At 44.8% G+C, this 26,146-nt stretch overlaps 1 protein-coding gene across 1 annotated transcript; it reads left to right on the top strand.

The window, feature by feature from the left end:
• The first annotated feature begins 1,160 nt into the window (after window positions 1-1,160).
• LOC127359930 (uncharacterized) lies at window positions 1,161-2,863 on the top strand. The gene is made up of 3 exons (XM_051394258.1): window positions 1,161-1,556; window positions 1,691-1,942; window positions 2,051-2,863. The coding sequence occupies exons 1-3, from the start codon at window positions 1,255-1,257 to the stop codon at window positions 2,337-2,339; spliced, it is 843 nt and encodes a 280-aa protein (XP_051250218.1). The 5' UTR covers window positions 1,161-1,254; the 3' UTR covers window positions 2,340-2,863.
• Window positions 2,864-26,146: the final 23,283 nt, after the last annotated feature.

The raw sequence follows: 26,146 nt of genomic DNA, 5'->3' as shown, positions 1-26,146 counted from the left end.
AGGGGGGGCGGACTTGTCGACATGGCATGGTACCGCGAAGCCGGGAAGGCCCCTCCAAGGGTCCTGTACGTGGACCGGGACTGCTGTGCCACCGTGGGACAGTGTCAAACGTCCAAGCTGTTCCACGAGTGGCACGAGCTGGTCGTCAGGCTCGACGTGTGGCACCTCATGCGGCGTTTCGCCAGAGGGGTGACCACCGACAGCCACCAGCTCTACGGCCTCTTCATGGCGAGGCTCTCCTTCGCCATTTTTGAGTGGGACGCCGAAGACGTGTCCCGCCTGAGAGGAGCCAAGCAGTCCGAGGAGGGGAGGGACGCCCAGGAGGTCAAGCTGTCCGCCAAGGAGCTCGCCCGTCACTGCCGGCGCCGCACCAGGGGTGCAGTGGAGACGGAGCGGCTGGTCCAAGAGGTGCTGGACACCTTCTGGCACGTGACGGACAGCATGGGCGTCCCTTTGATCGACCGCGCCCGAATGGAGGAGATCTGGAGCACGCAGCGCCGACACCTCGACTGCATCCAGGACCCTGCGGGAGTGGACCTCTACACCAAGACGGGAGAGCTCACCAAAGGCGGGGTGAGGCTCCCCGTCTACCGGTGCGGCCGAGGCTCCACTTCCCTGGAATCGTTCCACCTGCACCTGTGCCGCTTCATCCCAGGTAAGTACATGTGTGGTTTACAACACAGACTCAATTATGTATTTGTGTGTTTATTTGTTCTCACACTAACTGTGTTGCTTTGTTTCTGCTTAGGACAATCTGCAAGTGATGTACACTTCCAGGTGTACCTGCTGGAGGGCCTGGTGCGGTGGAACGAGAATCGAGGGAGGACAGAGGTCGGCGCTGCGTTGCTACAGTGCCCAGCTGCAGCACAGCTTCGACCAGCTGACCCAAGAGCTTCTTGGGCTCACGCTGGTCGACACGTACACCATGCCCAGGGAGTACACAGGTAAGTCATAAATCTGTCTGAGGTAACGGTAACGTTTAACACCTGTCTTAGGTGTCTGTCATTTAACATCTGTGTCTCTGTGTGCCCACAGGGGAACTCATTGGGGTGGAGTACCTGTTCTCCCAGACGGGCGCTGTGCTGCAGAAGGACCTGGATGATCCTGACGCTCCAGGAGGGACTGATGAGGACGAAGCCGGGGGGGGTGGGGGGCAGTGATGAAGAGTTCGAGGAGGAGGAACCAGAGGAGATTCGTCTCCTCGAACACCACAGCGCTCTCCTTCAGTCCTCAAACCTCACCCGCGTGGACCAAATGGAGGTGCAGCAGGCTGTGGAGGAGGAGGAGGAGGAGGAGGAGGATGTTATCGGGCCAGGTGGAGGCAGCTACCAGCACGTCGTGGCCCTGGCCCAGGCCCTCGTGGAACTGCGCCACCGCCGCTACGTCACTCCCAGGCAAGCCAGAGAGATCACCGCTCTCTGGCTGAAGTTGAGTGATTGGGACAAGGCAGCGGTCAAATTCCCCCCCCCCCCGTCACCAGGGCCGGCTTGTCCAAGGCCGATTCCGGACCACCCAGCGGCACGCTCACATGCCAGGGGTGTGGATAGTGTGAAGTGGTAAGCAGTCACAATAAATTTCCAAGCTTTTTTTGGTTCTTGTCCTGTCCGGTCAGTCACTAATTAACTCACTGACTCTCTCTCTCTCTCTCTCTCTCTCTCTCTCTCTCCTCTCTCTCTCTCTGTCTATGTAGTGCGGTCCTGGGCAAGGGGGCGGGAGCGGCGCAGTCTCCCGATGTGTCGAGGCTTGTGGAGGCTGTCCTGCTGGACCTCAGCATCCTCCACTGCAGCGAGGGCAGGAAGATTGCCGGGGTCTGGATTCCTCGCTGGGGTGCCGTCATGAGGGACTATCTAACAATTCGCGAGAATGTTTATAGTTGTGCAGCCCTCATGACGAGCACCCGCATCCAGCTATATGATGTCAATCGGCGGACCCTGACGCAATGGTAAGACCTGATCCTTTCTCTCACATCTGATTTGAAGTGGCACTGTGTGAGTGTGTGTGTGTGATGTCATGATTACTAATGTGCATTTGTTACATTCTGTTTTTTAAGGCACAACCAGAGGAGCAAGGCCATGATGAGGGACACCATCGCCATTGCAGTCCTGGGGCCCAGCACTCCCCAGACTGCAGCGGAGCCCCTGCCTGCCCCACCGACTGTGCTGCAGCAGCCTGAGCAGCCAGACCAGCCCCTCCAGCACCGCCTGCCCACGGACGCTTCTGGTCCTGGACCTCATCGTTGCCAGCTCCTCCACTGCCTCCTCCTCCTCCTCATCAGCCACCCCACAAGCCTCCAGCGCGGACGCCGTCCTGTCCACCAGCGTCAGCGCGGAGGCCGGTGACATCCCCTCCACAGCCACAGCTGCCACTGCTCCACCAGTGCCAAGGAACACCGCCTGGAGGCGCAAGCTCCAGGAGGAGAAAGAGCGTTGTGCCGGGAGCTGGGAGAACACTTATAACCAGCAAAGAAGGTCTCCCACTTTAACTGCAGGCGCAGTGGCCAACCGAAGACGCGGGCGTTTGGCCACAGCCGCTACAAGAAGGAGACCTTCTGCTCCCGGGCCGAGGGGAAAGGGAGAACTGTGGAGCAGTGGCTGGCAGAGGTGAAGGGGCGTGATGGAGCAGCCCCCCCTGCCTGAGCGAACACTTCACTTTGTGTGTGTGTGTGTGTGTGTGAGTGAGTGATGGGGCGGCTCCCCCTCTCTGAGCGAACGCTTTGTGTGTGTGTGTGTGTGTGTGTGTGTGTGTGTGTGTTTGGGAGGGAGGGATTTGTAAATATTGTGTATATAGTGTATTTAGTTTGTCAATTATGTTTGCTAAATAAATATTGTGTATATAGTTGTCTTATATAAGATATTCCTTTATTTGTCCCACAATGGGGAAATTCCAATATATATCTATATAGTTGTATATTGCTGTCTTAATTGTTTTTGTTTTAAATAAACTTTTCTTTTTTAAACCAATGCTTTCTCCTGCTTCTTTCGGTCTTTAAGAAATTAAATAAATATAGGGAAGACTAGGTATCTAGACTAGGTGCCTGATATCACTAAATTCCCACAGGTAACAGTCACACAATACATCATTCCCTCTCCTCACTTAAAACTAGGGTCAAGGGGTCAACCCAGGGTCAGGTTCAAAGGTTTACCTAGAGACTAGGTGAGAATGGGCCTCAAATGGACACTGTCAAACAACAGGGGGTGCTGAGGGTTTAGTTGGACAGAATGGAAGGCAGAAAAGCAACGCGGAAAACCAAACACGTCACTTCATTAGGTTTGTTAGAAATATACTTTGTTAAACTGCATCTGTGTTTCTATGTACCTTGACTAACAGAGTTCTGTATTGTATTTGTATTTAAGTGGACTACGACTGCACATCCTCCTCCTCCTCCTCCAGCTCCTCTCCTTGACGGCTTCAGGCAGCAGAGCCAGTGGCGGGGACCAGCAAGCCCACCCGTTGCACTGTGTACAGGCGCAAAATTAAAGCAGCAAAAGACAAAAAAGTCCTCCAAAGTACCAGGGGAAAGCCACAGCACAAACCTGGTGACCCCTGCAACATCCGTGGCCAAGCATGCACGGTGGATGGTGGCCACACTTACCTCAAGGGCCAATACTTTTGTGCTGTGGAAGAGGGCCCTGGAGGACGCACAGTGCAAGAGTAGATCAGGGAACAGCTTGGCCCTGGTGAGCTACAGAAGCTCCCCAGAACAACAGCCTGGAACCTCAAACAGAGGCATGAGAAACCAGAGAAACCAGGTGGGAAAGTGAGGAAGCCCCACAAACTGCGGATCTGCCAACTCTGTGGCCAGCCACAGCAGAAAGACTTTGGCCACAGCCAATATGGGGGAGAGCACTTCTGTGCTTTCTATGAAGGGAAGACTGTGGAGCTGTGGCTGGCTGAGAAGAGTTTAAAAAGACATTAAAAGTTTTTTTTTAAAAAATATTTACTGTACTATTATCCAAGCACCTTATATGTTTCATCTGTTCACTGCACCTTATATTTTTTATTTTTAGTTTGCACTGCAATTATACTGGTTATTTATCCATTTTTTATATTGCATTCTATGTTGATTTTTTTGATATGTCTGTGTGTTGTTACTGTGTGTAATGCTGCTGCTACATTGCACTTTCCCAGCTTATCTATTATACATTTTGACCATTCCTAATAAATATTGAATTGATTAAAACCTTGTCATGTCTATTTAAATACTTTTTAACTTGACTTTTTAAACCTGGAGCCATTCAGGAGGCCAAAACGATACAAATATTAATGCACATTTAACAAAACAGGTCTCCTTGCTTTAAATGCGTGCAGGGGCCTTTAATTCGCCATATGATAAGTAACCATGTGCTCGGGATGACGTCGAACAACAGCTGAGAAAAGAAGCTTTTTCATTTAAGCTGCCATTGTCTTCCAGAAGCACCTATCTGCCAGTTTCCACCTCAGGAAGCTTCACAGCGGTGACTAGTACATTATAGAGTGGTTTGGTGTGGCTCTCTCACTTAGTTTGGCTGTAATGCACAAAACTATTAAAAGTGACTTTTTTGCGTTTCCCATGTAATTCTGGCTTTTTCCTGTTTCACATGCAATTCTGTGGGACTTTGGTGTTTTTCCACCTAAGTGTGCCGAATGAGCTTCTCAGGCTGAGAAAACAAGCTTTTTCACACAAGCTGCCATTCTCTTCCAGAAGCACCTATCTGCCAGTTTCCACCTCAGGAAGCTTCACAGCGGCGACTTGTACATTATAGAGTGGTTTGGTGTGGCTCTCTCACTTAGTTTGGGTGTAATGGACAAAAATATTAAAAGTGACTTTTTAGCGTATCCCATGTAATTCTGGCTTTTTCCTTTTTCACATGCAATTCTGAGGGACTTTGGTGTTTTTCCACATGAGTGTGCCAGGCTGAAAAAACAAGCTTTTTCACACAAGCTGCCATTCTCTTCTGGAAGCACCTATCTGCCAGTTTCCACCTTAGGAAGCTTCACAGCGGTGACTTGTACATTATAGAGTGGTTTGGTGTGGCTCTCTCACTTAGTTTGGCTGTAATGCACAAAACTATTAAAAGTGACTTTTTTGCGTTTCCCATGTAATTCTGGCTTTTTCCTGTTTCACATGCAATTCTGTGGGACTTTGGTGTTTTTCCACCTAAGTGTGCCGAATGAGCTTCTCAGGCTGAGAAAACAAGCTTTTTCACACAAGCTGCCATTCTCTTCCAGAAGCACCTATGTGCCAGTTTCCACCTCAGGAAGCTTCACAGCGGCGACTTGTACATTATAGAGTGGATTTGTGTGGCTCTGTCACTTAGTTTGGCTGTAATGCACAAAACTATTAAAAGTGACTTTTCTGCGTTTCCCATGTAATTCTTGCTTTTTCTTGTTTCACATGCAATTCTGTGGGACTTTGGTGTTTTTCCACCTAAGTGTGCCGAATGAGCTTCTCAGGCTGAGAAAACAAGCTTTTTCACACAAGCTGCCATTCTCTTCCAGAAGCACCTATGTGCCAGTTTCCACCTCAGGAAGCCTCACAGCGGCGACTTGTACATTATAGAGTGGATTTGTGTGGCTCTGTCACTTAGTTTGGCTGTAATGCACAAAACTATTAAAAATGACTTTTCTGCGTTTCCCATGTAATTCTGGCTTTTTCTTGTTTCACATGCAATTCTGTGGGACTTTGGTGTTTTTCCACCTAAGTGTGCCGAATGAGCTTCTCAGGCTGAGAAAACAAGCTTTTTCACACAAGCTGCCATTCTCTTCCAGAAGCACCTATGTGCCAGTTTCCACCTCAGGAAGCCTCACAGCGGCGACTTGTACATTATAGAGTGGTTTGGTGTGGCTCTCTCACTTAGTTTGGCTGTAATGCACAAAACTATTAAAAGTGACTTTTCTGCGTTTCCCATGTAATTCTGGCTTTTTCTTGTTTCACATGCAATTCTGTGGGACTTTGGTGTTTTTCCACCTAAGTGTGCCGAATGAGCTTCTCAGGCTGAGAAAACAAGCTTTTTCACACAAGCTGCCATTCTCTTCCAGAAGCACCTATGTGCCAGTTTGCACCTCAGGAAGCCTCACAGCGGCGACTTGTACATTATAGAGTGGATTTGTGTGGCTCTGTCACTTAGTTTGGCTGTAATGCACAAAACTATTAAAAGTGACTTTTCTGCGTTTCCCATGTAATTCTGGCTTTTTCTTGTTTCACATGCAATTCTGTGGGACTTTGGTGTTTTTCCACCTAAGTGTGCCGAATGAGCTTCTCAGGCTGAGAAAACAAGCTTTTTCACACAAGCTGCCATTCTCTTCCAGAAGCACCTATCTGTCAGTTTCCACCTCAGGAAGCCTCACAGCGGCGACTTGTACATTATAGAGTGGATTTGTGTGGCTCTGTCACTTAGTTTGGCTGTAATGCACAAAACTATTAAAAGTGACTTTTCTGCGTTTCCCATGTAATTCTTGCTTTTTCTTGTTTCACATGCAATTCTGTGGGACTTTGGTGTTTTTCCACCTAAGTGTGCCGAATGAGCTTCTCAGGCTGAGAAAACAAGCTTTTTCACACAAGCTGCCATTCTCTTCCAGAAGCACCTATGTGCCAGTTTGCACCTCAGGAAGCCTCACAGCGGCGACTTGTACATTATAGAGTGGATTTGTGTGGCTCTGTCACTTAGTTTGGCTGTAATGCACAAAACTATTAAAAGTGACTTTTCTGCGTTTCCCATGTAATTCTGGCTTTTTCTTGTTTCACATGCAATTCTGTGGGACTTTGGTGTTTTTCCACCTAAGTGTGCCGAATGAGCTTCTCAGGCTGAGAAAACAAGCTTTTTCACACAAGCTGCCATTCTCTTCAAGAAGCACCTATCTGTCAGTTTCCACCTCAGGAAGCCTCACAGCGGCGACTTGTACATTATAGAGTGGATTTGTGTGGCTCTGTCACTTAGTTTGGCTGTAATGCACAAAACTATTAAAAGTGACTTTTCTGCGTTTCCCATGTAATTCTTGCTTTTTCTTGTTTCACATGCAATTCTGTGGGACTTTGGTGTTTTTCCACCTAAGTGTGCCGAATGAGCTTCTCAGGCTGAGAAAACAAGCTTTTTCACACAAGCTGCCATTCTCTTCCAGAAGCACCTATGTGCCAGTTTCCACCTCAGGAAGCCTCACAGCGGCGACTTGTACATTATAGAGTGGTTTTGTGTGGCTCTGTCACTTAGTTTGGCTGTAATGCACAAAACTATTAAAAGTGACTTTTCTGCGTTTCCCATGTAATTCTGTCTTTTTCCTGTTTCACATGCAATTCTGTGGGACTTTGGTGTTTTTCCACCTAAGTGTGCCAAATGAGCTTCTCAGGCTGAGAAAACAAGCTTTTGACACAAGCTGCCATTCTCTTCCAGAAGCACCTATGTGCCAGTTTCCACCTCAAGAAGCCTCACAGCGGCGACTTGTATATTATAGAGTGGTTTTGTGTGGCTCTGTCACTTAGTTTGGCTGTAATGCACAAAACTATTAAAAGTGACTTTTCTGCGTTTCCCATGTAATTCTGGCTTTTTCTTGTTTCACATGCAATTCTGTGGGACTTTGGTGTTTTTCCACCTAAGTGTGCCGAATGAGCTTCTCAGGCTGAGAAAACAAGCTTTTTCACACAAGCTGCCATTCTCTTCCAGAAGCACCTATGTGCCAGTTTGCACCTCAGGAAGCCTCACAGCGGCGACTTGTACATTATAGAGTGGATTTGTGTGGCTCTGTCACTTAGTTTGGCTGTAATGCACAAAACTATTAAAAATGACTTTTCTGCGTTTCCCATGTAATTCTGGCTTTTTCTTGTTTCACATGCAATTCTGTGGGACTTTGGTGTTTTTCCACCTAAGTGTTCCGAATGAGCTTCTCAGGCTGAGAAAACAAGCTTTTTCACACAAGCTGCCATTCTCTTCCAGAAGCACCTATGTGCCAGTTTCCACCTCAGGAAGCCTCACAGCGGCGACTTGTACATTATAGAGTGGATTTGTGTGGCTCTGTCACTTAGTTTGGCTGTAATGCACAAAACTATTAAAAGTGACTTTTCTGCGTTTCCCATGTAATTCTGGCTTTTTCTTGTTTCACATGCAATTCTGTGGGACTTTGGTGTTTTTCCACCTAAGTGTGCCGAATGAGCTTCTCAGGCTGAGAAAACAAGCTTTTTCACACAAGCTGCCATTCTCTTCCAGAAGCACCTATGTGCCAGTTTGCACCTCAGGAAGCCTCACAGCGGCGACTTGTACATTATAGAGTGGATTTGTGTGGCTCTGTCACTTAGTTTGGCTGTAATGCACAAAACTATTAAAAGTGACTTTTCTGCGTTTCCCATGTAATTCTGGCTTTTTCTTGTTTCACATGCAATTCTGTGGGACTTTGGTGTTTTTCCACCTAAGTGTGCCGAATGAGCTTCTCAGGCTGAGAAAACAAGCTTTTTCACACAAGCTGCCATTCTCTTCCAGAAGCACCTATCTGTCAGTTTCCACCTCAGGAAGCCTCACAGTGGCGACTTGTACATTATAGAGTGGTTCTCTGTGTTCCAACTGAAATTACACTTTTTCGACAGAAGAGGGCAGACTTGACCACAGAATAATTCATTCTGGACTTGCAAAGCTTCACAGTGGCATTATGAAATTGATGCATGAAGTGGTTTGGTGTGGCTCTCTCACAAAGTTCAGCTGTAATGGACAAAACTATTAAAAGTGACTTTTTTGCGTTTCCCATGTAATTCTGTCTTTTTCCTGTTTCACATGCAATTCTGTGGGACTTTGGTGTTTTTCCACCTAAGTGTGCCAAATGAGCTTCTCAGGCTGAGAAAACAAGCTTTTTGACACAAGCTGCCATTCTCTTCCAGAAGGACCTATGTGCCAGTTTCCACCTCAGGAAGCCTCACAGCGGCGACTTGTACATTATAGAGTGGTTTTGTGTGGCTCTGTCACTTAGTTTGGCTGTAATGCACAAAACTATTAAAAGTGACTTTTCTGCGTTTCCCATGTAATTCTGGCTTTTTTTTGTTTCATATGCAATTCTGTGGGACTTTGGTGTTTTTCCACCTAAGTGTGCTGAATGAGCTTCTCAGGCTGAGAAAACAAGCTTTTTCACACAAGCTGCCATTCTCTTCCAGAAGCACCTATGTGCCAGTTTCCACCTCAGGAAGCCTCACAGCGGCGACTTGTACATTATAGAGTGGTTTGGTGTGGCTCTGTCACTTAGTTTGGCTGTAATGCAAAAAACTATTAAAAGTGACTTTTCTGCGTTTCCCATGTAATTCTGGCTTTTTCTTGTTTCACATGCAATTCTGTGGGACTTTGGTGTTTTTCCACCTAAGTGTGCCGAATGAGCTTCTCAGGCTGAGAAAACAAGCTTTTTCACACAAGCTGCCATTCTCTTCCAGAAGCACCTATGTGCCAGTTTCCACCTCAGGAAGCCTCACAGCGGCGACTTGTACATTATAGAGTGGTTTTGTGTGGCTGTGTCACTTAGTTTGGCTGTAATGCACAAAACTATTAAAAGTGACTTTTCTGCGTTTCCCATGTAATTCTGGCTTTTTCTTGTTTCACATGCAATTCTGTGGGACTTTGGTGTTTTTCCACCTAAGTGTGCCGAATGAGCTTCTCAGGCTGAGAAAACAAGCTTTTTCACACAAGCTGCCATTCTCTTCCAGAAGAACCTATGTGCCAGTTTCCACCTCAGGAAGCCTCACAGCGGCGACTTGTACATTATAGAGTGGTTTTGTGTGGCTGTGTCACTTAGTTTGGCTGTAATGCACAAAACTATTAAAAGTGACTTTTCTGCGTTTCCCATGTAATTCTGGCTTTTTCTTGTTTCACATGCAATTCTGTGGGACTTTGGTGTTTTTCCACCTAAGTGTGCCGAATGAGCTTCTCAGGCTGAGAAAACAAGCTTTTTCACACAAGCTGCCATTCTCTTCCAGAAGCACCTATGTGCCAGTTTCCACCTCAGGAAGCCTCACAGCGGCGACTTGTACATTATAGAGTGGTTTGGTGTGGCTCTGTCACTTAGTTTGGCTGTAATGCACAAAACTATTAAAAGTGACTTTTCTGCGTTTCCCATGTAATTCTGGCTTTTTCTTGTTTCACATGCAATTCTGTGGGACTTTGGTGTTTTTCCACCTAAGTGTGCCGAATGAGCTTCTCAGGCTGAGAAAACAAGCTTTTTCACACAAGCTGCCATTCTCTTCCAGAAGCACCTATGTGCCAGTTTCCACCTCAGGAAGCCTCACAGCGGCGACTGGTACATTATAGAGTGGATTTGTGTGGCTCTGTCACTTAGTTTGGCTGTAATGCACAAAACTATTAAAAGTGACTTTTCTGCGTTTCCCATGTAATTCTGGCTTTTTCTTGTTTCACATGCAATTCTGTGGGACTTTGGTGTTTTTCCACCTAAGTGTGCCGAATGAGCTTCTCAGGCTGAGAAAACAAGCTTTTTCACACAAGCTGCCATTCTCTTCCAGAAGCACCTATGTGCCAGTTTGCACCTCAGGAAGCCTCACAGCGGCGACTTGTACATTATAGAGTGGATTTGTGTGGCTCTGTCACTTAGTTTGGCTGTAATGCACAAAACTATTAAAAGTGACTTTTCTGCGTTTCCCATGTAATTCTGGCTTTTTCTTGTTTCACATGCAATTCTGTGGGACTTTGGTGTTTTTCCACCTAAGTGTGCCGAATGAGCTTCTCAGGCTGAGAAAACAAGCTTTTTCACACAAGCTGCCATTCTCTTCCAGAAGCACCTATGTGCCAGTTTCCACCTCAGGAAGCCTCACAGCGGCGACTTGTACATTATAGAGTGGATTTGTGTGGCTCTGTCACTTAGTTTGGCTGTAATGCACAAAACTATTAAAAGTGACTTTTCTGCGTTTCCCATGTAATTCTGGCTTTTTCTTGTTTCACATGCAATTCTGTGGGAATTTGGTGTTTTTCCACCTAAGTGTGCCGAATGAGCTTGTCAGACTGAAAAAACAAGCTTTTTCACACAAGCTGCCATTTTCTTCCAGAAGCACCTATCTGCCAGTTTCCACCTCAGGAAGCTTCACAGCGGTGACTTGTACATTATAGAGTGGTTCTCTGTGTTCCAACTGAAATTACACTTTTTCGACAGAAGAGGGAACACTTGACCACAGAATAATTCATTCTGGACTTGCAAAGCTTCACAGTGGCATTATGAAATTGATGCATGAAGTGGTTTGGTGTGGCTCTCTCACAAAGTTCAGCTGTAATGGACAAAACTATTAAAAGTGACTTTTTTGCGTTTCCCATGTAATTCTGTCTTTTTCCTGTTTCACATGCAATTCTGTGGGACTTTGGTGTTTTTCCACCTAAGTGTGCCAAATGAGCTTCTCAGGCTGAGAAAACAAGCTTTTTGACACAAGCTGCCATTCTCTTCCAGAAGGACCTATGTGCCAGTTTCCACCTCAGGAAGCCTCACAGCGGCGACTTGTACATTATAGAGTGGTTTTGTGTGGCTCTGTCACTTAGTTTGGCTGTAATGCACAAAACTATTAAAAGTGACTTTTCTGCGTTTCCCATGTAATTCTGGCTTTTTCTTGTTTCACATGCAATTCTGTGGGACTTTGGTGTTTTTCCACCTAAGTGTGCCGAATGAGCTTCTCAGGCTGAGAAAACAAGCTTTTTCACACAAGCTGCCATTCTCTTCCAGAAGCACCTATCTTACAGTTTCCACCTCAGGAAGCCTCACAGCGGCGACTTGTACATTATAGAGTGGTTTGGTGTGGCTCTGTCACTTAGTTTGGCTGTAATGCACAAAACTATTAAAAGTGACTTTTCTGCGTTTCCCATGTAATTCTGGCTTTTTCTTGTTTCACATGCAATTCTGTGGGACTTTGGTGTTTTTCCACCTAAGTGTGCTGAATGAGCTTCTCAGGCTGAGAAAACAAGCTTTTTCACACAAGCTGCCATTCTCTTCCAGAAGCACCTATGTGCCAGTTTCCACCTCAGGAAGCCTCACAGCGGCGACTTGTACATTATAGAGTGGTTTGGTGTGGCTCTGTCACTTAGTTTGGCTGTAATGCAAAAAACTATTAAAAGTGACTTTTCTGCGTTTCCCATGTAATTCCGGCTTTTTCTTGTTTCACATGCAATTCTGTGGGACTTTGGTGTTTTTCCACCTAAGTGTGCTGAATGAGCTTCTCAGGCTGAGAAAACAAGCTTTTTCACACAAGCTGCCATTCTCTTCCAGAAGCACCTATGTGCCAGTTTCCACCTCAGGAAGCCTCACAGCGGCGACTTGTACATTATAAAGTGGTTTTGTGTGGCTCTGTCACTTAGTTTGGCTGTAATGCACAAAACTATTAAAAGTGACTTTTCTGCGTTTCCCATGTAATTCTGGCTTTTTCTTGTTTCACATGCAATTCTGTGGGACTTTGGTGTTTTTCCACCTAAGTGTGCCGAATGAGCTTCTCAGGCTGAGAAAACAAGCTTTTTCACACAAGCTGCCATTCTCTTCCAGAAGCACCTATCTGACAGTTTCCACCTCAGGAAGCCTCACAGCGTCGACTTGTACATTATAGAGTGGTTTGGTGTGGCTCTGTCACTTAGTTTGGCTGTAATGCAAAAAACTATTAAAAGTGACTTTTCTGCGTTTCCCATGTAATTCTGGCTTTTTCTTGTTTCACATGCAATTCTGTGGGACTTTGGTGTTTTTCCACCTAAGTGTGCCGAATGAGCTTCTCAGGCTGAGAAAACAAGCTTTTTCACACAAGCTGCCATTCTCTTCCAGAAGCACCTATGTGCCAGTTTCCACCTCAGGAAGCCTCACAGCGGCGACTTGTACATTATAGAGTGGTTTTGTGTGGCTGTGTCACTTAGTTTGGCTGTAATGCACAAAACTATTAAAAGTGACTTTTCTGCGTTTCCCATGTAATTCTGGCTTTTTCTTGTTTCACATGCAATTCTGTGGGACTTTGGTGTTTTTCCACCTAAGTGTGCCGAATGAGCTTCTCAGGCTGAGAAAACAAGCTTTTTCACACAAGCTGCCATTCTCTTCCAGAAGCACCTATGTGCCAGTTTCCACCTCAGGAAGCCTCACAGCGGCGACTTGTACATTATAGAGTGGTTTGGTGTGGCTCTGTCACTTAGTTTGGCTGTAATGCAAAAAACTATTAAAAGTGACTTTTCTGCGTTTCCCATGTAATTCTGGCTTTTTCTTGTTTCACATGCAATTCTGTGGGACTTTGGTGTTTCCACCTAAGTGTGCCGAATGAGCTTCTCAGGCTGAGAAAACAAGCTTTTTCACACAAGCTGCCATTCTCTTCCAGAAGCACCTATGTGCCAGTTTCCACCTCAGGAAGCCTCACAGCGGCGACTTGTACATTATAGAGTGGTTTGGTGTGGCTCTGTCACTTAGTTTGGCTGTAATGCAAAAAACTATTAAAAGTGACTTTTCTGCGTTTCCCATGTAATTCTGGCTTTTTCTTGTTTCACATGCAATTCTGTGGGACTTTGGTGTTTTTCCACCTAAGTGTGCTGAATGAGCTTCTCAGGCTGAGAAAACAAGCTTTTTCACACAAGCTGCCATTCTCTTCAGAAGCACCTATCTTACAGTTTCCACCTCAGGAAGCCTCACAGCGGCGACTTGTACATTATAGAGTGGTTTGGTGTGGCTGTGTCACTTAGTTTGGCTGTAATGCACAAAACTATTAAAAGTGACTTTTCTGCGTTTCCCATGTAATTCTGGCTTTTTCTTGTTTCACATGCAATTCTGTGGGACTTTGGTGTTTTTCCACCTAAGTGTGCCGAATGAGCTTCTCAGGCTGAGAAAACAAGCTTTTTCACACAAGCTGCCATTCTCTTCCAGAAGCACCTATGTGCCAGTTTCCACCTCAGGAAGCCTCACAGCGGCGACTTGTACATTATAGAGTGGTTTGGTGTGGCTCTGTCACTTAGTTTGGCTGTAATGCAAAAAAATATTAAAAGTGACTTTTCTGCGTTTCCCATGTAATTCTGGCTTTTTCTTGTTTCACATGCAATTCTGTGGGACTTTGGTGTTTTTCCACCTAAGTGTGCCGAATGAGATTCTCAGGCTGAGAAAACAAGCTTTTTCACACAAGCTGCCATTCTCTTCCAGAAGCACCTATGTGCCAGTTTCCACCTCAAGAAGCCTCACAGCGGCGACTTGTATATTATAGAGTGGTTTTGTGTGGCTCTGTCACTTAGTTTGGCTGTAATGCACAAAACTATTAAAAATGACTTTTCTGCGTTTCCCATGTAATTCTGGCTTTTTCTTGTTTCACATGCAATTCTGTGGGACTTTGGTGTTTTTCCACCTAAGTGTTCCGAATGAGCTTCTCAGGCTGAGAAAACAAGCTTTTTCACACAAGCTGCCATTCTCTTCCAGAAGCACCTATGTGCCAGTTTCCACCTCAGGAAGCCTCACAGCGGCGACTTGTACATTATAGAGTGGATTTGTGTGGCTCTGTCACTTAGTTTGGCTGTAATGCACAAAACTATTAAAAGTGACTTTTCTGCGTTTCCCATGTAATTCTGGCTTTTTCTTGTTTCACATGCAATTCTGTGGGACTTTGGTGTTTTTCCACCTAAGTGTGGCGAATGAGCTTCTCAGGCTGAGAAAACAAGCTTTTTCACACAAGCTGCCATTCTCTTCCAGAAGCACCTATCTGTCAGTTTCCACCTCAGGAAGCCTCACAGTGGCGACTTGTACATTATAGAGTGGTTCTCTGTGTTCCAACTGAAATTACACTTTCTCGACAGAAGAGGGCAGACTTGACCACAGAATAATTCATTCTGGACTTGCAAAGCTTCACAGTGGCATTATGAAATTGATGCATGAAGTGGTTTGGTGTGGCTCTCTCACAAAGTTCAGCTGTAATGGACAAAACTATTAAAAGTGACTTTTTTGCGTTTCCCATGTAATTCTGTCTTTTCCTGTTTCACATGCAATTCTGTGGGACTTTGGTGTTTTTCCACCTAAGTGTGCCGAATGAGCTTCTCAGGCTGAGAAAACGAGCTTTTTCACACAAGCTGCCATTCTCTTCCAGAAGCACCTATCTGACAGTTTCCACCTCAGGAAGCCTCACAGCGGCGACTTGTACATTATAGAGTGGTTTGGTGTGGCTCTGTCACTTAGTTTGGCTGTAATGCAAAAAACTATTAAAAGTGACTTTTCTGCGTTTCCCATGTAATTCTGGCTTTTTCTTGTTTCACATGCAATTCTGTGGGACTTTGGTGTTTTTCCACCTAAGTGTGCCGAATGAGCTTCTCAGGCTGAGAAAACAAGCTTTTTCACACAAGCTGCCATTCTCTTCCAGAAGCACCTATGTGCCAGTTTCCACCTCAGGAAGCCTCACAGCGGCGACTTGTACATTATAGAGTGGTTTTGTGTGGCTGTGTCACTTAGTTTGGCTGTAATGCACAAAACTATTAAAAGTGACTTTTCTGCGTTTCCCATGTAATTCTGGCTTTTTCTTGTTTCACATGCAATTCTGTGGGACTTTGGTGTTTTTCCACCTAAGTGTGCCGAATGAGCTTCTCAGGCTGAGAAAACAAGCTTTTTCACACAAGCTGCCATTCTCTTCCAGAAGCACCTATGTGCCAGTTTCCACCTCAGGAAGCCTCACAGCGGCGACTTGTACATTATAGAGTGGTTTTGTGTGGCTGTGTCACTTAGTTTGGCTGTAATGCACAAAACTATTAAAAGTGACTTTTCTGCGTTTCCCATGTAATTCTGGCTTTTTCTTGTTTCACATGCAATTCTGTGGGACTTTGGTGTTTTTCCACCTAAGTGTGCCGAATGAGCTTCTCAGGCTGAGAAAACAAGCTTTTTCACACAAGCTGCCATTCTCTTCCAGAAGCACCTATGTGCCAGTTTCCACCTCAGGAAGCCTCACAGCGGCGACTTGTACATTATAGAGTGGTTTGGTGTGGCTCTGTCACTTAGTTTGGCTGTAATGCACAAAACTATTAAAAGTGACTTTTCTGCGTTTCCCATGTAATTCTGGCTTTTTCTTGTTTCACATGCAATTCTGTGGGACTTTGGTGTTTTTCCACCTAAGTGTGCCGAATGAGCTTCTCAGGCTGAGAAAACAAGCTTTTTCACACAAGCTGCCATTCTCTTCCAGAAGCACCTATCTTACAGTTTCCACCTCAGGAAGCCTCACAGCGGCGACTTGTACATTATAGAGTGGTTTGGTGTGGCTCTGTCACTTAGTTTGGCTGTAATGCACAAAACTATTAAAAGTGACTTTTCTGCGTTTCCCATGTAATTCTGGCTTTTTCTTGTTTCACATGCAATTCTGTGGGACTTTGCTGTTTTTCCACCTAAGTGTGCTGAATGAGCTTCTCAGGCTGAGAAAACAAGCTTTTTCACACAAGCTGCCATTCTCTTCCAGAAGCACCTATGTGCCAGTTTCCACCTCAGGAAGCCTCACAGCGGCGACTTGTACATTATAAAGTGGTTTTGTGTGGCTCTGTCACTTAGTTTGGCTGTAATGCACAAAACTATTAAAAGTGACTTTTCTGCGTTTCCCATGTAATTCTGGCTTTTTGTTGTTTCACATGCAATTCTGTGGGACTTTGGTGTTTTTCCACCTAAGTGTGCCGAATGAGCTTCTCAGGCTGAGAAAACGAGCTTTTTCACACAAGCTGCCATTCTCTTCCAGAAGCACCTATCTGACAGTTTCCACCTCAGGAAGCCTCACAGCGGCGACTTGTACATTATAGAGTGGTTTGGTGTGGCTCTGTCACTTAGTTTGGCTGTAATGCAAAAAACTATTAAAAGTGACTTTTCTGCGTTTCCCATGTAATTCTGGCTTTTTCTTGTTTCACATGCAATTCTGTGGGACTTTGGTGTTTTTCCACCTAAGTGTGCCGAATGAGCTTCTCAGGCTGAGAAAACAAGCTTTTTCACACAAGCTGCCATTCTCTTCCAGAAGCACCTATGTGCCAGTTTCCACCTCAGGAAGCCTCACAGCGGCGACTTGTACATTATAGAGTGGTTTTGTGTGGCTGTGTCACTTAGTTTGGCTGTAATGCACAAAACTATTAAAAGTGACTTTTCTGCGTTTCCCATGTAATTCTGGCTTTTTCTTGTTTCACATGCAATTCTGTGGGACTTTGGTGTTTTTCCACCTAAGTGTGCCGAATGAGCTTCTCAGGCTGAGAAAACAAGCTTTTTCACACAAGCTGCCATTCTCTTCCAGAAGCACCTATCTTACAGTTTCCACCTCAGGAAGCCTCACAGCGGCGACTTGTACATTATAGAGTGGTTTTGTGTGGCTCTGTCACTTAGTTTGGCTGTAATGCACAAAACTATTAAAAGTGACTTTTCTGCGTTTCCCATGTAATTCTGGCTTTTTCTTGTTTCACATGCAATTCTGTGGGACTTTGGTGTTTTTCCACCTAAGTGTGCTGAATGAGCTTCTCAGGCTGAGAAAACAAGCTTTTTCACACAAGCTGCCATTCTCTTCCAGAAGCACCTATGTGCCAGTTTCCACCTCAGGAAGCCTCACAGCGGCGACTTGTACATTATAGAGTGGTTTTGTGTGGCTGTGTCACTTAGTTTGGCTGTAATGCACAAAACTATTAAAAGTGACTTTTCTGCGTTTCCCATGTAATTCTGGCTTTTTCTTGTTTCACATGCAATTCTGTGGGACTTTGGTGTTTTTCCACCTAAGTGTGCCGAATGAGCTTCTCAGGCTGAGAAAACAAGCTTTTTCACACAAGCTGCCATTCTCTTCCAGAAGCACCTATGTGCCAGTTTCCACCTCAGGAAGCCTCACAGCGGCGACTTGTACATTATAGAGTGGTTTTGTGTGGCTCTGTCACTTAGTTTGGCTGTAATGCACAAAACTATTAAAAGTGACTTTTCTGCGTTTCCCATGTAATTCTGGCTTTTTCTTGTTTCACATGCAATTCTGTGGGACTTTGGTGTTTTTCCACCTAAGTGTGCTGAATGAGCTTCTCAGGCTGAGGAAACAAGCTTTTTCACACAAGCTGCCATTCTCTTCCAGAAGCACCTATGTGCCAGTTTCCACCTCAGGAAGCCTCACAGCGGCGACTTGTACATTATAGAGTGGTTTGGTGTGGCTCTGTCACTTAGTTTGGCTGTAATGCAAAAAACTATTAAAAGTGACTTTTCTGCGTTTCCCATGTAATTCTGGCTTTTTCTTCTTCACATGCAATTCTGTGGGACTTTGGTGTTTTTCCACCTAAGTGTGCTGAATGAGCTTCTCAGGCTGAGAAAACAAGCTTTTTCACACAAGCTGCCATTCTCTTCCAGAAGCACCTATGTGCCAGTTTCCACCTCAGGAAGCCTCACAGCGGCGACTTGTACATTATAGAGTGGTTTGGTGTGGCTCTGTCACTTAGTTTGGCTGTAATGCACAAAACTATTAAAAGTGACTTTTCTGCGTTTCCCATGTAATTCTGGCTTTTTCTGGTTTCACATGCAATTCTGTGGGACTTTGGTGTTTTTCCACCTAAGTGTGCCGAATGAGCTTCTCAGGCTGAGAAAACAAGCTTTTTCACACAAGCTGCCATTCTCTTCCAGAAGCACCTATGTGCCAGTTTCCACCTCAGGAAGCCTCACAGCGGCGACTTGTACATTATAGAGTGGTTTGGTGTGGCTCTGTCACTTAGTTTGGCTGTAATGCACAAAACTATTAAAAGTGACTTTTCTGCGTTTCCCATGTAATTCTGGCTTTTTCTGGTTTCACATGCAATTCTGTGGGACTTTGGTGTTTTTCCACCTAAGTGTGCCGAATGAGCTTCTCAGGCTGAGAAAACAAGCTTTTTCACACAAGCTGCCATTCTCTTCCAGAAGCACCTATGTGCCAGTTTCCACCTCAGGAAGCCTCACAGCGGCGACTTGTACATTATAGAGTGGTTTGGTGTGGCTCTGTCACTTAGTTTGGCTGTAATGCACAAAACTATTAAAAGTGACTTTTCTGCGTTTCCCATGTAATTCTGGCTTTTTCTTGTTTCACATGCAATTCTGTTTGACTTTGGTGTTTTTCCACCTAAGTGTGCCGAATCAGCTTCTCAGGCTGAGAAAACAAGCTTTTTCACACAAGCTGCCATTCTCTTCCAGAAGCACCTATGTGCCAGTTTCCACCTCAGGAAGCCTCACAGCGGCGACTTGTACATTATAGAGTGGTTTGGTGTGGCTCTGTCACTTAGTTTGGCTGTAATGCAAAAAACTATTAAAAGTGACTTTTCTGCGTTTCCCATGTAATTCTGGCTTTTTCTTGTTTCACATGCAATTCTGTGGGACTTTGGTGTTTCCACCTAAGTGTGCCGAATGAGCTTCTCAGGCTGAGAAAACAAGCTTTTTCACACAAGCTGCCATTCTCTTCCAGAAGCACCTATGTGCCAGTTTCCACCTCAGGAAGCCTCACAGCGGCGACTTGTACATTATAGAGTGGTTTGGTGTGGCTCTGTCACTTAGTTTGGCTGTAATGCAAAAAACTATTAAAAGTGACTTTTCTGCGTTTCCCATGTAATTCTGGCTTTTTCTTGTTTCACATGCAATTCTGTGGGACTTTGGTGTTTTTCCACCTAAGTGTGCTGAATGAGCTTCTCAGGCTGAGAAAACAAGCTTTTTCACACAAGCTGCCATTCTCTTCAGAAGCACCTATCTTACAGTTTCCACCTCAGGAAGCCTCACAGCGGCGACTTGTACATTATAGAGTGGTTTGGTGTGGCTGTGTCACTTAGTTTGGCTGTAATGCACAAAACTATTAAAAGTGACTTTTCTGCGTTTCCCATGTAATTCTGGCTTTTTCTTGTTTCACATGCAATTCTGTGGGACTTTGGTGTTTTTCCACCTAAGTGTGCCGAATGAGCTTCTCAGGCTGAGAAAACAAGCTTTTTCACACAAGCTGCCATTCTCTTCCAGAAGCACCTATGTGCCAGTTTCCACCTCAGGAAGCCTCACAGCGGCGACTTGTACATTATAGAGTGGTTTGGTGTGGCTCTGTCACTTAGTTTGGCTGTAATGCAAAAAAATATTAAAAGTGACTTTTCTGCGTTTCCCATGTAATTCTGGCTTTTTCTTGTTTCACATGCAATTCTGTGGGACTTTGGTGTTTTTCCACCTAAGTGTGCCGAATGAGATTCTCAGGCTGAGAAAACAAGCTTTTTCACACAAGCTGCCATTCTCTTCCAGAAGCACCTATGTGCCAGTTTCCACCTCAAGAAGCCTCACAGCGGCGACTTGTATATTATAGAGTGGTTTTGTGTGGCTCTGTCACTTAGTTTGGCTGTAATGCACAAAACTATTAAAAATGACTTTTCTGCGTTTCCCATGTAATTCTGGCTTTTTCTTGTTTCACATGCAATTCTGTGGGACTTTGGTGTTTTTCCACCTAAGTGTTCCGAATGAGCTTCTCAGGCTGAGAAAACAAGCTTTTTCACACAAGCTGCCATTCTCTTCCAGAAGCACCTATGTGCCAGTTTCCACCTCAGGAAGCCTCACAGCGGCGACTTGTACATTATAGAGTGGATTTGTGTGGCTCTGTCACTTAGTTTGGCTGTAATGCACAAAACTATTAAAAGTGACTTTTCTGCGTTTCCCATGTAATTCTGGCTTTTTCTTGTTTCACATGCAATTCTGTGGGACTTTGGTGTTTTTCCACCTAAGTGTGCCGAATGAGCTTCTCAGGCTGAGAAAACAAGCTTTTTCACACAAGCTGCCATTCTCTTCCAGAAGCACCTATGTGCCAGTTTGCACCTCAGGAAGCCTCACAGCGGCGACTTGTACATTATAGAGTGGATTTGTGTGGCTCTGTCACTTAGTTTGGCTGTAATGCACAAAACTATTAAAAGTGACTTTTCTGCGTTTCCCATGTAATTCTGGCTTTTTCTTGTTTCACATGCAATTCTGTGGGACTTTGGTGTTTTTCCACCTAAGTGTGGCGAATGAGCTTCTCAGGCTGAGAAAACAAGCTTTTTCACACAAGCTGCCATTCTCTTCCAGAAGCACCTATCTGTCAGTTTCCACCTCAGGAAGCCTCACAGTGGCGACTTGTACATTATAGAGTGGTTCTCTGTGTTCCAACTGAAATTACACTTTTTCGACAGAAGAGGGCAGACTTGACCACAGAATAATTCATTCTGGACTTGCAAAGCTTCACAGTGGCATTATGAAATTGATGCATGAAGTGGTTTGGTGTGGCTCTCTCACAAAGTTCAGCTGTAATGGACAAAACTATTAAAAGTGACTTTTTTGCGTTTCCCATGTAATTCTGTCTTTTTCCTGTTTCACATGCAATTCTGTGGGACTTTGGTGTTTTTCCACCTAAGTGTGCCAAATGAGCTTCTCAGGCTGAGAAAACAAGCTTTTACACACAAGCTGCCATTCTCTTCCAGAAGCACCTATCTGACAGTTTCCACCTCAGGAAGCCTCACAGCGGCGACTTGTACATTATAGAGTGGTTTGGTGTGGCTCTGTCACTTAGTTTGGCTGTAATGCACAAAACTATTGAAAGTGACTTTTCTGCGTTTCCCATGTAATTCTGGCTTTTTCTTGTTTCACATGCAATTCTGTGGGACTTTGGTGTTTTTCCACCTAAGTGTGCCGAATGAGCTTCTCAGGCTGAGAAAACAAGCTTTTTCACACAAGCTGCCATTCTCTTCCAGAAGCACCTATGTGCCAGTTTCCACCTCAGGAAGCCTCACAGCGGCGACTTGTACATTATAGAGTGGTTTTGTGTGGCTGTGTCACTTAGTTTGGCTGTAATGCACAAAACTATTAAAAGTGACTTTTCTGCGTTTCCCATGTAATTCTGGCTTTTTCTTGTTTCACATGCAATTCTGTGAGACTTTGGTGTTTTTCCACCTAAGTGTGCCGAATGAGCTTCTCAGGCTGAGAAAACAAGCTTTTTCACACAAGCTGCCATTCTCTTCCAGAAGCACCTATCTTACAGTTTCCACCTCAGGAAGCCTCACAGCGGCGACTTGTACATTATAGAGTGGTTTGGTGTGGCTCTGTCACTTAGATTGGCTGTAATGCACAAAACTATTAAAAGTGACTTTTCTGCGTTTCCCATGTAATTCTGGCTTTTTCTTGTTTCACATGCAATTCTGTGGGACTTTGGTGTTTTTCCACCTAAGTGTGCTGAATGAGCTTCTCAGGCTGAGAAAACAAGCTTTTTCACACAAGCTGCCATTCTCTTCCAGAAGCACCTATCTTACAGTTTCCACCTCAGGAAGCCTCACAGCGGCGACTTGTACATTATAGAGTGGTTTGGTGTGGCTCTGTCACTTAGTTTGGCTGTAATGCACAAAACTATTAAAAGTGACTTTTCTGCGTTTCCCATGTAATTCTGGCTTTTTCTTGTTTCACATGCAATTCTGTGGGACTTTGGTGTTTTTCCACCTAAGTGTGCTGAATGAGCTTCTCAGGCTGAGAAAACAAGCTTTTTCACACAAGCTGCCATTCTCTTCCAGAAGCACCTATGTGCCAGTTTCCACCTCAGGAAGCCTCACAGCGGCGACTTGTACATTATAAAGTGGTTTTGTGTGGCTCTGTCACTTAGTTTGGCTGTAATGCACAAAACTATTAAAAGTGACTTTTCTGCGTTTCCCATGTAATTCTGGCCTTTTGTTGTTTCACATGCAATTCTGTGGGACTTTGGTGTTTTTCCACCTAAGTGTGCTGAATGAGCTTCTCAGGCTGAGAAAACAAGCTTTTTCACACAAGCTGCCATTCTCTTCCAGAAGCACCTATCTGACAGTTTCCACCTCAGGAAGCCTCACAGCGGCGACTTGTACATTATAGAGTGGTTTGGTGTGGCTCTGTCACTTAGTTTGGCTGTAATGCAAAAAACTATTAAAAGTGACTTTTCTCATTTCCCATGTAATTCTGGCTTTTTCTTGTTTCACATGCAATTCTGTGGGACTTTGGTGTTTTTCCACCTAAGTGTGCCGAATGAGCTTCTCAGGCTGAGAAAACAAGCTTTTTCACACAAGCTGCCATTCTCTTCCAGAAGCACCTATCTTACAGTTTCCACCTCAGGAAGCCTCACAGCGGCGACTTGTACATTATAGAGTGGTTTGGTGTGGCTCTGTCACTTAGTTTGGCTGTAATGCACAAAACTATTAAAAGTGACTTTTCTGCGTTTCCCATGTAATTCTGGCTTTTTCTTGTTTCACATGCAATTCTGTTTGACTTTGGTGTTTTTCCACCTAAGTGTGCCGAATCAGCTTCTCAGGCTGAGAAAACAAGCTTTTTCACACAAGCTGCCATTCTCTTCCAGAAGCACCTATGTGCCAGTTTCCACCTCAGGAAGCCTCACAGCGGCGACTTGTACATTATAGAGTGGTTTGGTGTGGCTCTGTCACTTAGTTTGGCTGTAATGCAAAAAACTATTAAAAGTGACTTTTCTGCGTTTCCCATGTAATTCTGGCTTTTTCTTGTTTCACATGCAATTCTGTGGGACTTTGGTGTTTCCACCTAAGTGTGCCGAATGAGCTTCTCAGGCTGAGAAAACAAGCTTTTTCACACAAGCTGCCATTCTCTTCCAGAAGCACCTATGTGCCAGTTTCCACCTCAGGAAGCCTCACAGCGGCGACTTGTACATTATAGAGTGGTTTGGTGTGGCTCTGTCACTTAGTTTGGCTGTAATGCAAAAAACTATTAAAAGTGACTTTTCTGCGTTTCCCATGTAATTCTGGCTTTTTCTTGTTTCACATGCAATTCTGTGGGACTTTGGTGTTTTTCCACCTAAGTGTGCTGAATGAGCTTCTCAGGCTGAGAAAACAAGCTTTTTCACACAAGCTGCCATTCTCTTCAGAAGCACCTATCTTACAGTTTCCACCTCAGGAAGCCTCACAGCGGCGACTTGTACATTATAGAGTGGTTTGGTGTGGCTGTGTCACTTAGTTTGGCTGTAATGCACAAAACTATTAAAAGTGACTTTTCTGCGTTTCCCATGTAATTCTGGCTTTTTCTTGTTTCACATGCAATTCTGTGGGACTTTGGTGTTTTTCCACCTAAGTGTGCCGAATGAGCTTCTCAGGCTGAGAAAACAAGCTTTTTCACACAAGCTGCCATTCTCTTCCAGAAGCACCTATGTGCCAGTTTCCACCTCAGGAAGCCTCACAGCGGCGACTTGTACATTATAGAGTGGTTTGGTGTGGCTCTGTCACTTAGTTTGGCTGTAATGCAAAAAAATATTAAAAGTGACTTTTCTGCGTTTCCCATGTAATTCTGGCTTTTTCTTGTTTCACATGCAATTCTGTGGGACTTTGGTGTTTTTCCACCTAAGTGTGCCGAATGAGCTTCTCAGGCTGAGAAAACAAACTTTTTCACACAAGCTGCCATTCTCTTCCAGAAGCACCTATGTGCCAGTTTCCACCTCAGGAAGCCTCACAGCGGCGACTTGTATATTATAGAGTGGTTTTGTGTGGCTCTGTCACTTAGTTTGGCTGTAATGCACAAAACTATTAAAAATGACTTTTCTGCGTTTCCCATGTAATTCTGGCTTTTTCTTGTTTCACATGCAATTCTGTGGGACTTTGGTGTTTTTCCACCTAAGTGTTCCGAATGAGCTTCTCAGGCTGAGAAAACAAGCTTTTTCACACAAGCTGCCATTCTCTTCCAGAAGCACCTATGTGCCAGTTTCCACCTCAGGAAGCCTCACAGCGGCGACTTGTACATTATAGAGTGGATTTGTGTGGCTCTGTCACTTAGTTTGGCTGTAATGCACAAAACTATTAAAAGTGACTTTTCTGCGTTTCCCATGTAATTCTGGCTTTTTCTTGTTTCACATGCAATTCTGTGGGACTTTGGTGTTTTTCCACCTAAGTGTGCCGAATGAGCTTCTCAGGCTGAGAAAACAAGCTTTTTCACACAAGCTGCCATTCTCTTCCAGAAGCACCTATGTGCCAGTTTGCACCTCAGGAAGCCTCACAGCGGCGACTTGTACATTATAGAGTGGATTTGTGTGGCTCTGACACTTAGTTTGGCTGTAATGCACAAAACTATTAAAAGTGACTTTTCTGCGTTTCCCATGTAATTCTGGCTTTTTCTTGTTTCACATGCAATTCTGTGGGACTTTGGTGTTTTTCCACCTAAGTGTGGCGAATGAGCTTCTCAGGCTGAGAAAACAAGCTTTTTCACACAAGCTGCCATTCTCTTCCAGAAGCACCTATCTGTCAGTTTCCACCTCAGGAAGCCTCACAGTGGCGACTTGTACATTATAGAGTGGTTCTCTGTGTTCCAACTGAAATTACACTTTTTCGACAGAAGAGGGCAGACTTGACCACAGAATAATTCATTCTGGACTTGCAAAGCTTCACAGTGGCATTATGAAATTGATGCATGAAGTGGTTTGGTGTGGCTCTCTCACAAAGTTCAGCTGTAATGGACAAAACTATTAAAAGTGACTTTTTTGCGTTTCCCATGTAATTCTGTCTTTTTCCTGTTTCACATGCAATTCTGTGGGACTTTGGTGTTTTTCCACCTAAGTGTGCCAAATGAGCTTCTCAGGCTGAGAAAACAAGCTTTTACACACAAGCTGCCATTCTCTTCCAGAAGCACCTATCTGACAGTTTCCACCTCAGGAAGCCTCACAGCGGCGACTTGTACATTATAGAGTGGTTTGGTGTGGCTCTGTCACTTAGTTTGGCTGTAATGCACAAAACTATTGAAAGTGACTTTTCTGCGTTTCCCATGTAATTCTGGCTTTTTCTTGTTTCACATGCAATTCTGTGGGACTTTGGTGTTTTTCCACCTAAGTGTGCCGAATGAGCTTCTCAGGCTGAGAAAACAAGCTTTTTCACACAAGCTGCCATTCTCTTCCAGAAGCACCTATGTGCCAGTTTCCACCTCAGGAAGCCTCACAGCGGCGACTTGTACATTATAGAGTGGTTTTGTGTGGCTCTGTCACTTAGTTTGGCTGTAATGCACAAAACTATTAAAAGTGACTTTTCTGCGTTTCCCATGTAATTCTGGCTTTTTCTTGTTTCACATGCAATTCTGTGGGACTTTGGTGTTTTTCCACCTAAGTGTGCCGAATGAGCTTCTCAGGCTGAGAAAACAAGCTTTTTCACACAAGCTGCCATTCTCTTCCAGAAGCACCTATCTTACAGTTTCCACCTCAGGAAGCCTCACAGCGGCGACTTGTACATTATAGAGTGGTTTGGTGTGGCTCTGTCACTTAGTT

This window comes from Dicentrarchus labrax, unplaced genomic scaffold (assembly GCF_905237075.1).
Source record: "Dicentrarchus labrax unplaced genomic scaffold, dlabrax2021, whole genome shotgun sequence".
NCBI lineage: Eukaryota > Metazoa > Chordata > Actinopteri > Moronidae > Dicentrarchus > Dicentrarchus labrax.
This window is presented reverse-complemented; position numbering and strand designations above follow the sequence as displayed.

Excerpts from the sequence above, each read along its gene's own strand:
- LOC127359930 (XM_051394258.1), top strand. The coding sequence starts at position 1,255 with ATGGAGGTGCAGCAGGCTGTGGAGGAGGAGGAGGAGGAGGAGGAGGAT. Across the intron at positions 1,557-1,690 it reads GGTGTGGATAGTGTGAAGTG|TGCGGTCCTGGGCAAGGGGG; the intron begins GTAAGCAGTCAC and ends CTGTCTATGTAG. Across the intron at positions 1,943-2,050 it reads CGGCGGACCCTGACGCAATG|GCACAACCAGAGGAGCAAGG; the intron begins GTAAGACCTGAT and ends CTGTTTTTTAAG.